General features: G+C 33.8%; 1 protein-coding gene across 1 annotated transcript in view; it reads right to left on the reverse strand.

Moving 5' to 3' along the window:
- Window positions 1-7,919, reverse strand: part of LOC149140612 (zinc finger CCCH domain-containing protein 17-like) — a 34,848-nt gene extending 26,929 nt beyond the window's left edge. Inside the window, exons 1-2 of the mRNA XM_089451020.1 lie at window positions 7,790-7,919; window positions 7,607-7,682 (exon numbers count right to left, since the gene is read on the reverse strand). Of these exons, the coding sequence (XP_089307146.1) occupies window positions 7,607-7,682; window positions 7,790-7,919 (206 nt within the window). The remainder of the gene's footprint in view (window positions 1-7,606; window positions 7,683-7,789) is intronic.
- Between the last annotated feature and the right edge of the window lie 9,550 nt (window positions 7,920-17,469).

Genomic DNA, 17,469 nt, shown 5'->3' on the forward strand with positions numbered 1-17,469 from the left:
CAAAATATATTAAGGGGATTAAAACAAAATTAAAAGGTCCATATAGTGATACCAATGAGAAAAGAAACTTGAATACTATAACCAAAACACCAAAGCATGATATCTGAGACTCTTTATTAAGACTTGTAGAAGAGTTAGAATTTTAGGTGTATTTTGGTTATTCTGTTAGGTCCCTATAATACTAGTGTATTCCCCCATTATTATTGTCATTGTAGCCCTTATTATTATTTTTGTGCCCATGTTGTCCCCATATTGTTATTATTGTGCCCTATAGAAGCTCACTATTGTTATTGTTGTAGCCTTACATTATTATTGTTATGCCGACTCTGATTATATTGTGACTCCTTAGACTCATATATATAGAAAGGAGGTTTTTCATTTGAATCATACAAGAATTTTTCATTTTTATAATGTAAAGGATGTTTCATCCTTGAATAGGCTGATTTTGAAGTCGTTGATCTATCTTTTCTATCTTTTTGTGAGTTGGTTACATAACATTTGGTATCAGAGCTTTGGATTTGAGGGTTTCGCTACTTCAAATAGGTCCTTGTGGCATTTTCACTATAAATGTTTTTCTACAAAGTTTTAGAGGCTGAAACAAAATCCCATTTGAGAAAAAATATTTATGAATGTCGTGTCCTAATTTCAGATCTTGTATCACTATATTGTAGGAGATATGATCCAAGGATGTTAGGGTTTTTGTAGGATCCTGAATTCCATCTCAAACAGGTGACCTTGGGAAAATAGTCATAACTTTCTATCTGAGCATTGGATTCAAATTTTATAAAAAATTGATAGAAATAGGACAGAACCTAGTTTGTTGGTTATCATTTTTAGATCTAAATGTCGAAACAGTAACACATGGAACTTCGTACAATTTCGCTCTACTGAACCAGTCTATAATCCGATCATTGTGGGAGATTTGGCATAACGATTTCCTAGAGAATCCAATCCTAATCAGACTTCTTATGTTGGAAAGAGGACTCACAGAGATACCACTAGACAAAATTTTAGATCTTGGAGACCTGCCATTACAGAGATAGAACAAATTCAATATTGCGATCCTACAAAGAAAAAACAGTGTGTATTTTTTTAAAATTTGCATAAGTTTTGTTTGAAAAAATAATTTGAAGTGATTCAAAGGGCATAGTGAAGCATAATACTCATTAATTGATGCCCTGAAGAAAGAAAATGGAAACACCTAGTAAACAACCCAAAAGTTCTACTATGACGCATGAAGAAGAAGAAGAAATGCAACATGATATATCAAAATTATGAGACCAAGTGCAACAATTTTCGCTCTCACAAAGAGTAACCAAAAATGAAATGGAAGCTAAGATGGATGGTTTGAAGAATAACTTAAAATCAGACATGGAAGGATTGAAGAATGGCATGAAAGCTAATATGGATGACATGAAAGCTAATATGGTTGACATGAAAGATAATATGGAAGATTTTAAGAATGGTTTAAAAGTAGACATGGAAGGTTTCAAGGAAGGTTTGACAAGGTTGCTACAAGAAATGCTTCCTAATGGTGAAAAGGTATTAGATGAAACTCATGATGAGAACAAAAGAAATGTTAATCATGATTTCATAGAATCTAACATTGGATTGAAAACCCACCATGTTCCAAAGATCGATATGAGGAAGTTTGATGGAAAGGATCCCGTAACATGGATACTACAGATGGAGCAATATTTTGACCTCCATAATGTGCAAAACACACAAAAGGTACACATTGAAACTTTATATTTGAAACCCAATCAGTTTGTATGGTATCGATGGCTTTTCTTTAGTAAAAAAAAATTCACTTGGTCACTTTTTATGAAGAAAATGATGATACATTATGAGGATACAAAGAACAACACCTTCTTTAGTCAATTGATAAATCTCAAACAAAAGGGTTCAATGGTGGAGCACATTGAGGACTTCCAAAAATTGAATATAAGGGTCAATGATATTCCAGAGGAGCACAGCATTGATGTGTTCATAGGTACCTTAAAGGATAACATCCAACATGAGGTTCACCTTTGGGAACTTGATTCACTGGAAAAGGCATTCAGGTTGGAATGAAAAATTGAAAGCAAAATTATGGAAACAAGGAAGCCTACCACTCACAACTATAAAGATGGAAGTGTTTCTTCCCCTAGCCTTCCACAACCTACAAGCTTGACACCACATTAATTGGAAGAAAAAAGAGAAAAAGGGCTTTGTTATAGTTGTGATAGAAAATATACTAAAGGTCATTAGTGTGCTAAGAAGAAATTGTTTTGCATGGATTGTGAAGAGGATGAAGAAAAGGAACAAGAAACATCAAAAGAAGAGGATATACATGAGGAACCAACCCTAGAGAAAGAATAAATGAATCCAACTATATCTTGTAATGCATTGGTAGGAATTAACACTCCTCAAACTCTCAAGATAGAAGGACATATCAAGAAGACAAAGATAATAGTGTTGATTGATTTAGGTAGTACACATAATTTTATTCATTGTAAGATAGCCAAGGAATTGAATTGCTTCCTATATCCAGCACCATAGTGTCAAGTGATGGTTGAAAATGGAGGAACCATAAATTACTCTTGAAAGTTCCATAATATCAAGTTATCCATGGAATATGTATTGAATAGTCCAATGCTTTCCATTCCAATGGGTGGTGCTGATGTTGTACTAGGAGCCCAATGGCTACAATCTTTGGGTAAAATAGATTTTAATTTTCAAGAACGTTTCTTGATTTTTTTTGGGGGAAGGAAAGGATGTTTAACTAAGGGGTATTGTAGGGAGACTGAGAAAGATAATCAACTCTAACAACATGAAAAATCTTCTAAAAAAAGAAAAATGGGGCATAATTGCACAATTATGTTCACTAGAGGTTCCCACATCGAAATCATCTATTTCTTCAGATACCCAAAAAGCCTTAGACAATCATTCCAAGGTATCTGAGACTCCCAAAGGTCTCCCACTTATTTGTGATCATGACCATGCTATTCATTTGATTTCAGGAAGTTTTCCTCCAAACATCATGCCTTATAGATATTCCTATGCTTGAAAGAGTGAAATTGAACATATGGCTGCAGAAATGCTAGAGGCTGGTATAATTCATTTTGGTCAAAGTTCTTTGTCTACTCTAGTAGTAATGGTGCACAAGAAGGATGGATCATGGAACATGTGTTAAAATTATAGGGAGCTCAATAAGCTCACTATTAAAGATAAATTTCCCATTCCAATCACCAATGAATTATTGGAGCAATTCACTTCACCAAGTTGGATCTTCGTACACGATATCATTAAATCAGAATGAAGACTGAAGACATTTCGAAAACAACATTTAGAACTCATGAGGGTCATTATGAAATATTGGTCATGCCTTTTGGCCTTCCCAATGCACCTTCTACATTTTAAGGTTTGATGAATTCCATTTTCAAACCCTTCCTTAGAAATTTTCTGTTAGTATTTTTTGATGATATACTAATCTACAACAAGGCTTGGAAGGATCACGTTCAACATGTTGACAGGGTGCTAAAAATATTGGAGGAGAAACAATTATATGAAAAAACCTCCAAATGTTTCTTTGGATTACTAGAGGTGGAATATCTAGGTCATATTGTACCTCATGAAGGTGTTAAGGTAGACCCTAGCAAAATTATAGCCATTAAGGAATGGACAATTCCCACATCCTTAAAGCATCTACGAGGATTTTTCGGGTTGACATGGTATTATCACAAGTTTGTTAAGAATTATGGGAGAATAACAACACCTCTAACAACATTCCTAAATAATAATGCATTTTCTTGGACTCCAGAAGCAATGATGGCCTTTGAACATCTTAAAGAGGTAATGTGCCAAGCACCGGTATTAGCTATGCCAGACTTCACAAAAACCTTTATTGTGGAATGTGATATCTCAAGAAATGGAATTAGTGCTATTTTAATGCAAGAAGGAAGACCCATTGCTATTGAAATTAGTCCAATCAAAGGAAAGTATTTACACATCTATTTATGAGAGGGAAATGTTGGCAATACTACATGCACTTAAGAAATGGCAAGCTTACCTAATGGGAAGACACTTCAAGGTAAAAACAGATCATGATAGTCTTAAATACTTTTTAGAACAAAGATTATCTTCAGAAGAGAAACAAAAATGGGCCACAAAGATGTTGGGTTATGACTTTGAAATCATCTACAAAAAAGGGAAGAAAATTTTTGTTGCAGATGCATTCTCAAGAGAGGATGAGGATGTGGAAGCATTGTTTTGTGCCATTTCTATTATCCAACTAGATTGGATAAACAAAGCAAGGGATGAACGGAATAATGACGAAGAAGTGTGGGAAATCATTTAAAAGTTGAAACAAGATCCCAGTACATCTGATACATTTAGCTGGAGAAATGATTTGTTATGGTTCCCAACTCAAACAAAAGATTCTTCTCAAATTGCACACCTCTCCGTTAGGAGGGCACTTAGGATTTTTAAAAACTTACCATAGGGTTAAGAAGGATTTTTTTTGGGATGGCCTTAAATATGATATTCAAAAGTTTGTGGTGTAATGTTTAGTTTTCAAACAAAATAAATTTGAAACAATTAAAACCCCAGGTTTGTTACAACCTTTATCCATTCCAAGTCAACGTTGGGAGGAGGTTTCAATAGATTTTATCACAGGTCTACCCAAGTCTGAAGGAAAGAGTTCCATCATGGTGGTATTTTATATACTTACCAAGTATGCATACTTTTGTGCATTATCTCATCCATTTAAATCCGATACATTTGCTACTGCATTTATGGAAACGATACAAAAGCTACATGGAAACCCAAAAATTATTGTAAGTGACAGAGATCCCATTTTCACTCGAAATTTTTGGATGGAATTATTTTCTTGTTTGGGTACTCATTTAACTCATAGCTCATCTTATCATCCTCAATTTGATGGGAAAACTAAGATAGTGAACAAATGTTTGGAAGGATATCTTCGTTGTTGTTATCACTGGGCTAGAAAGAATTGGGCTACTTCAACCTTTAACCTAGTGTAACTATTTCAAACCACTTGAATTGAAGTTAGTCCTTCCAATATGAGAGGGTATATCAAATACGATCAAATATTCTTGAAACAATTGAAACACTCAGATGACTAACTCTAAATTCTTTTGGTGTTTTTGTAGGTGAAGAAAAACATGATTATTGCTAGCATTGGGCATGGAGTCAAACTACAGAAATGGAAAACAACAAAGTTTAATGGAAGCTTAGGCATATATAGCATTTAAAATGATACAAATGAACATATACAGTCATATATAGTATATGAAGGAAATTGGAGCAGTTTAATGAGATTTCCAAGTAATCAAGATACTACGTGAAATTGGAAACAACATGATAAAAAAACATAAAATCCATGAAATGAATCTCAGGTACATAAACAGAGTAGCTGCGAATTTTATATTAAAGGATCAAAATATTACAAAAGGTCAGTTCTTCACATTCTTCATCAACCCTTCTCAAAGTCGAAAATCTACTTATTTATAGAGAAAATATATCTTTACATAACTTGCCACCTGGGCCAAATTCGATCCACTATTCTAGAGACCCACTCCTACTTTTCTTCTAACTAACAGAGTCCTCATAGGGATTTTCTATTTTATAATATTTGGAACTCATCTAGGACTCTACTAACTTTAAAACCATAAGAATTTTTTGTTGATGTAGATAACCGAAGTCAATTGTATGCTAGATTTGCTAGAGTGCCATTAAATCTTCAAACTATTGATAAACATCAATTTAATTTCCCTTTATGCTGACTCTCTTGATGGGTTGGCTAATTTGTAGATGTGGCTATTTGCTAACCTGGAAGGCTGAAAAATAGGAGTTTATCATGATGATATGTACAACCTTTATCATCTGAAATCCACCTAGAGCTTGGATGTATGATATCAAAAATATTCAAAAAGGTAGAAAAACATAGTTTTCTTCATGATTTTGTACCAAAACAATGTTTTCAAAAGTTTCGTAGGAAAGTTTGGTAGAAACTTTGAAAAACACTCCTAGGCTACCTTTTTCTTCCATCTCTTGGTTCTGAGGTCTTTGTTGATGTTTATGAGCTAAAGATAAGCCTTCAGAACAAACTTTTCTGAACTCTATACCATCCTTAACCATCATGGTATGCTACAACAATTTTGTAGCAAAAACTCACCTTCACTATGGGCAGTTGTTACGAAAGTTGCAAAATTTTGATTTTTTCAAGTTTCCATGATTTTAATGCCTCCTTATGACTTCTAATATTATGTTAAATATATCATCCACACCTGCAAATGAGAAAGTAAAAAATGGAGTATATACAATGGTGTTTCTTCCAACTAGATCAAGAGATATAATGTTTGATAAACCTGTCATTGACAGGTCCTCGTGCATATAGTTGACCATCCATATATTTCAATATAAATGTATTATTTCCATGATAGGCTGAAATCTTATATGGCCCCTTCTAGAGATTCTCAAACTTGCCATGTTTCCCTTTATCTTCAATCTTAGCCTCCCACTTCAAAACTACATCTTGAGGACTGAAATTTTCTTCTTTGGTCTTTTTGTCAAAAGTCTTTTTAATTCTATTTTGAGATTGTTGATAATTGCTGTAAACTTCTTCTCTTTTTTCCTATAGATAAATTAGTTGGTTGATCCTCCTTTGGATAGAATTTGGTTCTTCTTCTAGTCCCTGCAATAGTTTGATGACTGGAACTCCAAGAGGACTAGGAAAAAAGCTTCAGTTCCATAATCTCACTTATAAGGAGAAACTCCTATAGATATTTAAGTACAAATTCTGTCAGCCCGTAGAGCAAACTTAAGCTTTAAATTCCATGACCTTTTATTTTCCTGCAAAATCTTTTTGATAATTCTAACTAGGCTTTTGTTTGATGATTTAGCTAAGCCATTACCTTGGGGATAATAAGTTGTAGAATGGCCAAGAGTGATATTATACTGGTTACAAAAACTTACTAGCCTTTTTGATTTGAAAGCCTGGGCATTGTGAGTGATGATCTTCATGGGTCAGCCAAATCTTAACATGGTGTTATTTTCTAGAAATTGAATAATTACTGGATCTGTAGCTTGCCTTGCGGGAATAGATTCAATCCACTTTGTGAATTAACCAATGGCAGTTAGGATCCATTGATGTTGGCTTGAAGATGTAGGATGTATTTCGCCAATAAAATTTAACCCCCACTGCTGGAAAGGGGCTTCTACAAAAATGGGCTTCAAAGTCAATGAGAGTAACTTCTTTTTTCTCTCAAATATTTAACATTCATGACAAGCAACAACCTTTTTGTATACATCTCTGAACATTGAAGGCCAATAAAACCCTACTCTAAGAATTGTGTTCACTATTTCTCTCCAGTAATGATGTCCTCCATAATCTCCTTTATGAAACTCTTCGATCACCTTTTCAACTTCATCTTCCAATAGAAAATTAAGAAGTATTCCACCTGAATCTTTCCAATACAAACAATTATTCAAGATACAATATCTTACTGACTTCAACTTAACAAATTTGGATTTTGACTTTGTTAGTTCAGGAGGAGCTCTATGATTTTGTATTAAAAAAATAACATATTTATACCAATCATACATTGTAAACATTTCTTCAACATGGACCAGCTCTTCATCTTCAATTGCATCTGAATTTTCTGCTACAAATTTGATATCTAGAAAGTCAAAATTGATTGAGTCATCAAATTTTCGAATACCAATTTTGTAGGCCTGATTTCCAAATAATACTCCAACAAAGTAGCAATTTATTTACTCATTTTACCATTTGGATCAGCTTGAGTTAATATGTCTTTTACTACAGCATTAGGTACATAAGCAACAATGTGCGAATGAATGACATATACCCTGAAATATTTAAGGGCTTTCACCAAAGCATAAGCTTGCTTCTCCATGATGTTATATTTAAATTTAGAGTTTCCAAGTGTTCAACTAAAAAATGAAGTAGGTTGCTCATTACCTTGTTGTCCTTTTTGCAACAATACTCTAGAAATTGTGTGTTTTGAAGCAAAAGTAAAAACCAGAAAATGCTTTGAAAAATCAGGATTTATGAGGATTGGAGCCTAAGTAAGAGCCCTTTTGATTAATTCAAATGAATATTTATCCTCTATTTTCCATTTAATATCACAGTCTTTCCTAAAAAATTTTGTGATGTGTTTCACAATTTCTGCAAAGTTAGGAACAAATCTTCTCACAAAATTTACTTTGCCTAAAAAGATTGGATTTCTTTCCTATTTCTGGGCATACCAATTTTCTGGATAGCAGAAACCCTACTTGGATCAATTTTAATTCCCTCCTTTGATATAATATGACCCCACAACTTTACCTTTGTCAAAGCAAAAATACTTTTAGTAGGATTTAAAGAAATACCGAATTTTCTGCATTATTGAAAGATTCTCCCCAAGTGCTTGAGATGTTCTTATTCCTTTTTAGAAAACAAATTAATATCATCCAAATATACTAGTATAGACCTGTTTATCTCATCTGCAAATGCAATGTCCATACCTCTCTGAAAATTTTCCCCTGCATTCATAAGTCCAAAAGGAATTTTTGCATGCATAAAGGTTCCCCAGGGTGTGGTAAAATCTGTCTTCTCTTGGTCATCATGATGTACCAATATTTGATTATATCCTGAGAAACCATCTAGCATTGACATTGTTTGTGATCCTACAATGTTATGAAATACATGATCCATTTTGGGAAGTGGATAATTGTCTTTTAAGGAGGCCTTATTCAAGTTCCTGAAATCAATGCATATTCTAATTTCCCCATTCTTCTTTCTCATAGGCACTAGGTTAGCCAGCCACTTGGAAAACCTTAATGGCACTATGATCTTTTCTTCAAACAAATTTTTGATCTCCTTTTCAATCAATGACAAAAGCAATGCATTTATCCTTCTCATTTTTTGCTTGAAAGGTTTTTCATTTGCTTTTATTGGCATGGTATGTTGAATAACGTTTGGATCATAATTTTTTAAACCAACATAACTCCATGTAAAAATATCTATGTATTTCTTCATCAAATCTAGATATTTTTGTTTTTCCTTAAGTGAAAGAAATTTGGATAACTTGACATTCTTTGGATTTTATACAGTACCAAGATTATAAGTCTCAACCTCCTCATCATCATATTTCATCTTAGGGTTTTTGGCCACATCATTATGGTCAAATAGCTTCTCAAGAGGAATCAGTCCCTTTGGAATACAATCGTTTTTGAGATGGACAACCTCATTATTGGCTTTTGTTTTAGAAAAAAAATTTTTGCTGGTGAACTTGAATAGATTCAAATTCTTCTTTCAATTCCAAAAAAATTATGATTTGTTGATCATTATCAAACACTTGCCAATTTATTATGTTATCAGGTATAGCAGGTCTATGCCTAATTTCAACTTCATATTTATTGCTGGAATGAATTGGAATTGTAAATAAACTTGCTGAAATGGCCAAAGAATCTGCAACACTGTTCTGTTCTCTAGGCTTGATGGTGAAATTATACTCTTCAAAATTTTCCAGTAATTCAAGAATCATATTTCTGTATGCTCTCATTCTAACATCCTTGGTTTGATAGGTGTTGTTAACTTGTTTGATGACCAATTCAGAATCACCAAAATTAGAGATTTTCTTAGCACATAAATTCTTCAAGACTTCTAAACCCAAAACCAATGGTTCATACTCTACCATATTATTTTTTCAATCGAAATTGAGTTTATAAGAGCAAAATTTACTTTCATCTCCTGGGATAATTATCCATATGCTTGCACCAACTCCATCTCTTCCTGCGACACCATCAAAGTTCATGTGTCACCAACCTTTCCTATCAATTTCTTCCACTTGCTGCCCCTTTTCTGCATGCTGATTTTCTGTGTTGTTGGTGATTTCATTGAAGAGTATAGATCAGACCAATTCAGTCTCCACTGCATATAAAGGGAAGTTTTGAGGTTTTTCTTTGCTGAACCTTTGAAGCATCTTTCTTAGTCTGATTTTTATTTGCAACTATAGGAACATTTATGTTTCTTAGATTATACTATTTTTGCATCTCTAGAATAGCATGATGATAACCTTCTAGGTATTTTGATTGTGGTTCAGTTTCATCACCACCCAGGTCATTATAAGACTCATCATGTTCTTCTTTTGTTAAAAACATTCCTTTTTCATCTTCATCCAAACAATGAATGGTATCTTCTCGGACTTCTAGTTGCATTTCCTCTTCATCTACTAGGTTTTGATGTTAAGGAGGTCTAACTTGTTGGTCAGGCTGATTTCTCTATTCTCTTTGCCTCTGTTGGATTCAAACCCTTCTCAGGTTTGGATTTATAACTTGTGTTTTGGGTTGTGCATCAAGAGGATTATTTCCAAGGGCTAGTATATCCATGAACATTTCCATTGTTTTCATTGTGGTATCAAATTTAACATCATAATATGTAGCAATTTCCCAAAACCTATCTTTAACTTCTTTAGGAACCTCAAAAGTAGAATCTAACCCTATTTTTGGTAAATCATTCTCTGATTTTGATATGAGAAATATAGGCTTATACTCCTCATAAAATTTAATACCTTCACTATATTTAATATCTCCAGAGGGAAATGATATAGATCTTAAGAGAAATGAAGTACCTGATTTTGATGAGCTAACATCTTTTTTTGAGAATTTTTTCTAGATCCTCAACTATTTTTGGTGGATTAGGGTTTGGATTTCTCCTCATATAAATATTCTGGGAAGCCACCTTTAAGTTGATCATATCAATGGATTCACCAAGGTAGAAATACAACCTCGAATAATCTGATCTCCTGCTACCTTCAAGAACTCATCTTTTGAAATGAAAACATCTAGGATGATATAACTTTTGAACTCTCAGCAGACACACCAAAATGTTATCATTGGGCTAGAAAGAATTGGGATGCTTCAACCCTTCACCTAGTGTAACTATTTCAAACCACTTGAATTTGAAGTTAGTCCTTCCAATATGAGAGGGCTCTCTCAAATATTATCAAATCTTCTTGAAACAATTGAAACAGTGAGATGACTAACTTTGATTTCTTTTTGTGTTTTTGTAGGTGAAGAAAAACATGATTACTGCTAGCATTGGGCATGGAGTCAAACTACAGAAATGGAAAACAACAAAGTTTAATGGAAGCTAAGGCATCTATAGCTTTTAAACAGATAAAAATGAACATCTACAATCATACATAGTATATGAAGTAAATTGGAGTAGTTTAATGAGATTTCCAAGTAATCAAGATACTATGTGAAACATGATAAAAAAAACATAAAAGCCATGAAATGAATCTCAGGTACATAAACAAAGTAGCTGCAATTTTTATGTTAAAGGATCAAAATATTACAAAAGGTTAGTTTTTCACATTCTTCATCAACCCTTCTCAAAGTAAAAAATCTACTTATTTATAGAGAAAATATCTCTTCACATATCTTGCCACCTAGGACAAATTCGATCCACTATTCTAGAGACCTACTCCTACTTTTCTTCTAACTAATAGAGTCCTCATAGGGATTTTCTATTTTACAATAGTTGGAACTCAACTAGGACTCTACTAGCTTTAAAACCATAAACACTTTTTGTTGATGTAGATAATCGAAGCCAAGTGCATGCTAGATTTGCTAGAGTGCCATTAAATCTTCAAACTATTGATAAGCATCAATTTAATTTCCCTTTATGTTGACTATCTTGATGAGATCACTAATTTGTAGATGTGGCTCTTTGTTGACCTGGTAGGCTAAAAAATAGGATTTTATCATGATGACATGAACACCCTTTATCATCTGAAATCCACCTAGAGCTTGGATGCTGATATAAAAAATCTCCAAAAAAGCAGAAAAATAGAATTTTTTCATGATTTTGTAGCAAAACAACATTTTCAGAAGTTTCGTAGCAAAGTTTGGTAACAACTTTGAAAAACACTCATAGGCTAGCATTGTCCTCCATCTGCTGGTTTTGAGGTCTTTGTTGATGTTTATGAGCTAAACATAAGCCTTTAGAATGACCTTTGCTAAACTCTAGACATCCTTAACCCCGATGGTATGCTACAATAGTTTCATAGTAAAAACTCGGCTTCACTATGGGCAGTTGCTACAAAAGTTGCAAAAATTTGATTTTTTCAAGTTTCCATGATTTTAATGCCTCCTTATGACTTCTAATATTATGTTGACTATACATATGGTTGAGTTAACTGAAATAGGTATAGAAAAAAGAAAAATTGAAGAGTTTTCCATACCATGGAGTAGCACTTACTTCAACAACAATCTTGAGGTTTCTCTTCTTGAGTTCAGCTTGGATCATTTCAATCTGACCTTCTAGTGCTGTAACTTGTTCTTGTAGGCTTTTCCTATCTGCCTGCAACCAACTATTTCTCCTATACATGTGTTCCATCATTTTGTGTAAAGGCAGAGTCCTTTTTATCATCTTCTTAGACTTGTCTGCAATTTCATCATAAAAATCTATTTTCTTTAACACTTCATTTTGGTATTCATCAAAATGTAGCTTGGTCTTGATTACTTCTTGTTTTGTCTCCCTTAACTATTCTTGTAGGACTTTTATTTCACTCTTTTCTTGAACAATCTCCTTGCCCTTCTTTTGCTTTGATGGTTTCTTCGATAAATCTGTTTTTCTCAATGGTGCTTCAAGTATCTTCTCAACTTGCTGCCTTGATCTTGTGACAAGTTTCCTTGGCCTAAAAATGAAACCTTGCTCTTCTTGAGTAAAATATAATTTATTTTCTCTCTTTCTTTTCTTCTTTGTTTCAGTTGGGGTCACTTCTACAGGCTGCTCAACTGGCCTTTCTTCAATGTCTATAGCTTCTACAATGTCAATCAAATTTCCCTTCTTTGCACTTTGTTCCTATTCTTTCTTTTGTCTTCTGGTCATTCTCCTCTTAGCACTTGTATAAGCTTCAATAATAGGTTGTTGCTCTGTCATTAACTGTTGTTCTACTCTAGGCTTCTACTTTGTTCTAGGTGTTGCAGATTTTGATTTTTTATTTTTTCTAGAGGGGGTAGCAGCATCTAGTTCATATCCACTTAAGAATAAAAAGGTAATCCAGTCCCTATTTAATTTATTGAGATCTTTAACTACTAGCAATTTTATAAGACCATGATGAAAAACAAAGGTACTACTTGCCTCTGGTTTAGCTTGCACCTTGTCAGCCATCTTTCCTAAACTTCTGAAGAGATAAAAAGGAATATCTAAGGATTATTTACCTGTGAAGTGAATCAACAACCTGAAGTGGTATTGGTAGACCATATGGAACCTTCCCTCACATGTAAAATACTTCTTAATAACGATCATCAACTTGGAATAATGTTCTTCGAGACAGGTTGTGGGGATGCTCACTGTCATATCAATCCCTTGATGTTCTTCCTTCAAGAATTCATCACAATTCTGCAACTGGAACTTCTGAACCTTAAACCATGTTTCCCCTAACCTTGGGATTTCAATAACATGAGAAACAGTGTTTGGAGATACATTCAAGCTCAAGATGCCCACCTTCATGCCAACCCTTATGAAATTGAGAGTGAAGTCCTTTATGTTTTGTGCATGAAAAACATACAATTTTTAACAAAATTCAAGACACCCCACGCTGGCAAATGACTGTATAAAAGAGGGGTCTTCTTCAAGCAGTTTCATGTGTGTGGGCTCACAAATTACCACAACCCCTACTTTGTAGTATTTTATGGTGGCAAACCAAGTAGTGTTTTCACCTGCAAACCAGGTTTAGAACACCTAGTCCTCACCTAGACCACGACTAAACCTATTTTGACAGTGCAAATCCTAATCTATGACAACACTTGTGCACTTTTTGATAAGAGAATATGGTATAAAGGGAAAGGGAGAGGATAAAGTGATTTAAAAAAGAGTGGAGGACACAGGGATTAAGAGGCATAACAACTCAATACATTCGGCATCACTAACAATTATTTTCAACAAAACCGTTATACAACAACAAACTCTCATAGTGAGAACAGTGTCAGAGAGGATTGTTTCTCTATGAAAGTGTGAAGGACTTTCGTAGCAAATTCTGGGTTTGTGTAACTGTGTTTGCTGCGAAAGTTTGTAAAAGTGTCAGACCTCAAAAATATGAAATGATGACCTCAAAAATGGATGGAGTGGTGACCCATTTTGTTTTTATGACCCTATTAAACATTGAATGGACCCTATAATAGGTGTCACATGAACCTAAACAATAAAACCCTATCTATAATGAACAAATCAAACTAAAAAAATTATTTAGGGTTATCATAGATAACAATTGATTTGTAATTGAAAAAAAAACGTAATGGGTCAGGTGGTTGCCTCTAGATGAATGGTGGTATAACAATTCCTTCTATACTGCAGCAAAAATGACCCCAATTATGGCATTTTATGGATATCTTCCACCGTCCATCACATCATCTTTAAGAGAAAATTGTAAGGTTCAAGCATTGGAAGATCACATCGAGCATCAACAACAAGTTATTCAACTCTTAAAGGATAACCTCACTTTGGCATAGAATAGAATGAAACAATAGGCAGATCAACATCACAACAAAATAAGGTTTGATGTAGGTAACTTGGTATTTCTACAACTACAACCGTTCAAACAAATGTCCCTCAAGAAAGCTAAGTAGGATAATAAATTATCAACAAAGTATTATGGTTCGTACAAGGTGTTGCAAAATATTGGTATTATGGCATACAAATTGGAGCTTCCTACATCTTCTTGAGTGCACCCAATTTTCCATGTTTCATGATTAAAGAAGGTTATAGGTGAAAAGATCCTAGTTCAATTAATATTACCAGAACTTGTCGAGGAAGGAAAAATCATATTGGAACCTGAAGCTAGCTAGGAAATCGATCAATTTCAGAGTATCTCATCAAGTGGAAGAACTTAGCTGCTAAAGATTCCACATGGGAGTATGAGAATCTTATGTAGAAGCATCCAAAACTGCTCAAGAGTTGAGGAAAACACTTTTTTGAAGGAGAGGGGAATGTTAGATCCCTATAATACTAGTGTATTCCCCCATTATTATTGTCATTGTAGCCCTTATTGTTATTGTTGTGCCCATGTTGTCCCCATATTGTTATTATTGTGCCCTATAGAATCCCACTATTGTTATTGTTGTGCCCTTACATTATTATTGTTATGTCAGCTCTGATTATATTGTGACCCTTAGACTTATATATATGGAAAGGAGGTTTTGTCATTCGAATCATCTAAGAATTGTTCATTTGTGTAATGTAATGGAGGTTTCCCCCTCGAAGAGGCTGATTTTGAAGTCGTTGATCTATCTTTTCTATCTTTTTGTGAGCTATTTGCATACCATATTCTTTGGTTAGCCTCATCGATCACACATTAAAATGGTGCATTCATGCTATGTCCTTTGAGTACCTATAAGTATCTTATGCGTCTAAGACATTATGCAGGTAATCAAAGTCACTCTGAAAGGTATCATCCCATGCCTTTAAGGGGCTTTCTGAAGCCTTTCCCCCATATACCAATTGCAAAAGAAATGTCCATAATCTAAACCTAAAATGGTAGGAAACATGGGACTAGAGCCTTAGTGGTAAAATAGGTTTAAGAGGTTAACCCATCAAGGCTATGGATGCCTACTAGAAGTGAGTATTGGCCTGTGATATCATTAGGAAAACCCATCGGGGCTATGGACGCTCACGAGCAATGGGGCATTCTGCCTAAAGAAGTGTAAACCAAACTAAGGCTTTTGTCTACATGTATGATGGTTACTTTATATTGTTATAATCAAAAGGAAGCACGTGTGGATGAAGTCAAGGGTAAAAACAAACTCCATAAAATTGTTGCTAAAGAATGGCTTTAAGGTAATCTTGAGCCCTCTATCATTGGTTTTTCATGCTATATCTAAGATATAATTATCTTAGAAGTGGGACCTATGATCATAGAGAATTTAAAAGCTCAATTGTAAAGCTTATTTGTAATACTTAGATAACTATAAGACTCTGGGATTTGGTTAGTAATAACTAATTTTTCATTGGTTAATTTTTTGTTGTGATCATAATAAGCCTCCTAATTTTTTTTGTCTACAAAGAAGGAAAGCCCCTTAAATTGATAAAAGGTTTCTTTTCTTGAGCATAAAATTGTCAAGGATTGATGAAAACATATTTAATGAGTGATTTGGATTTTCTTTTTAGTGTTAGTTTTTTATCACTTTAATAAATCAAGGATGACTTATTTTTGTTCATTGTTTTGTTTTCAGAGTCATCTCAGAAATCTTTCCTCACTTCTTCAATACTGACCTTGTTTGCATGAGGACATGCAAAACCTCAAGCATGGGGGAGTGGTTGTTGGGACCTTTTCAACATCTTCAGTTCATTCTCTTTAGCTTCCTTCAGCAAATCAGATTGACACTCATATACTCAAACTCTTCTAGATCATTCCAGACTCTCATCCTTACTCTGCCTCATCTTCAACTCCATACAACTTCCATTGCAGCCTACATTACATATCAAAATTCAAAAGGTATACTTGAGGTAAAACATGTTTAAAGGCTCTTTAACTCATTAAAATTTAAGGAATCTTGATGATTAACCACTTCCTATTGCATAAATATTCACATTTCTTAAACTACCATTAAACCCCCATTTCCAAATCCATTAATGCATATTCTAGTAAGACCATAAGAATGATTATGGTACATGAATATCTATAGTGTCTTCTCCTTGTACATCATAAATCATTCACAAAATCATCATCTGAATGCTCTCAATAAGAGGATGAAGTCATTGTTTCTTATCTGAGAAAATAACCACAAAATAAGTAATGGTCTTACAAGTTTCCAAGTCCATATTTATTTAGCCATTATCTTCATTGTCACCTTATATCATCCACCATCCCTTCCTAGTCCATATTTTGTTTGCATGAGGGCATGAAAAATCTTAGGCATGGGGGAATGTTGGACCCCATATATGTTATAGCATTTTCTATCCAAACCTTCCATTTACAAGCCATATTCATACCCTTACAACATATTCTGTAACTATTATATTACCAATTTTCACTAAATGCATTCATTTTACCTTGTGGTTAATTATTAATGATTTATTGTATTTGAATGATTAAATGAGTTTTTAATATGGTTTTATAAATGATGGTTTACTAATGTGGTTATGTGTCCAAGGAGCATGTTACACTATGAAAATTTCTATCTCTGTATCAGTTCAATAGTTCAGTACATTTTGCACTTGCATGAATGGAGGAAAATAAGTCAAAATTATAAAATATGTTTTTCTCTCTCAAAGCATGTTAAATTAGGTGCCATATGGGTTTAATATGTTGGTATAAACCTTGGAATATACACATTTTACACATGTAGGATCCTAGCACATGATTTAAGCTAGAGCCAAAAAATAAGTAACAAATTTGAAACTGCCATGTTCTGCATCGATTTCTGTGCATATGGCGGTGAATATCACTAATTTAG

Source organism: Pinus tabuliformis, chromosome X, assembly GCF_031772625.1.
Source record: "Pinus tabuliformis cultivar Carrire ecotype Pingquan chromosome X, CPIR1, whole genome shotgun sequence".
NCBI classification, from domain to species: domain Eukaryota; kingdom Viridiplantae; phylum Streptophyta; class Pinopsida; order Pinales; family Pinaceae; genus Pinus; species Pinus tabuliformis.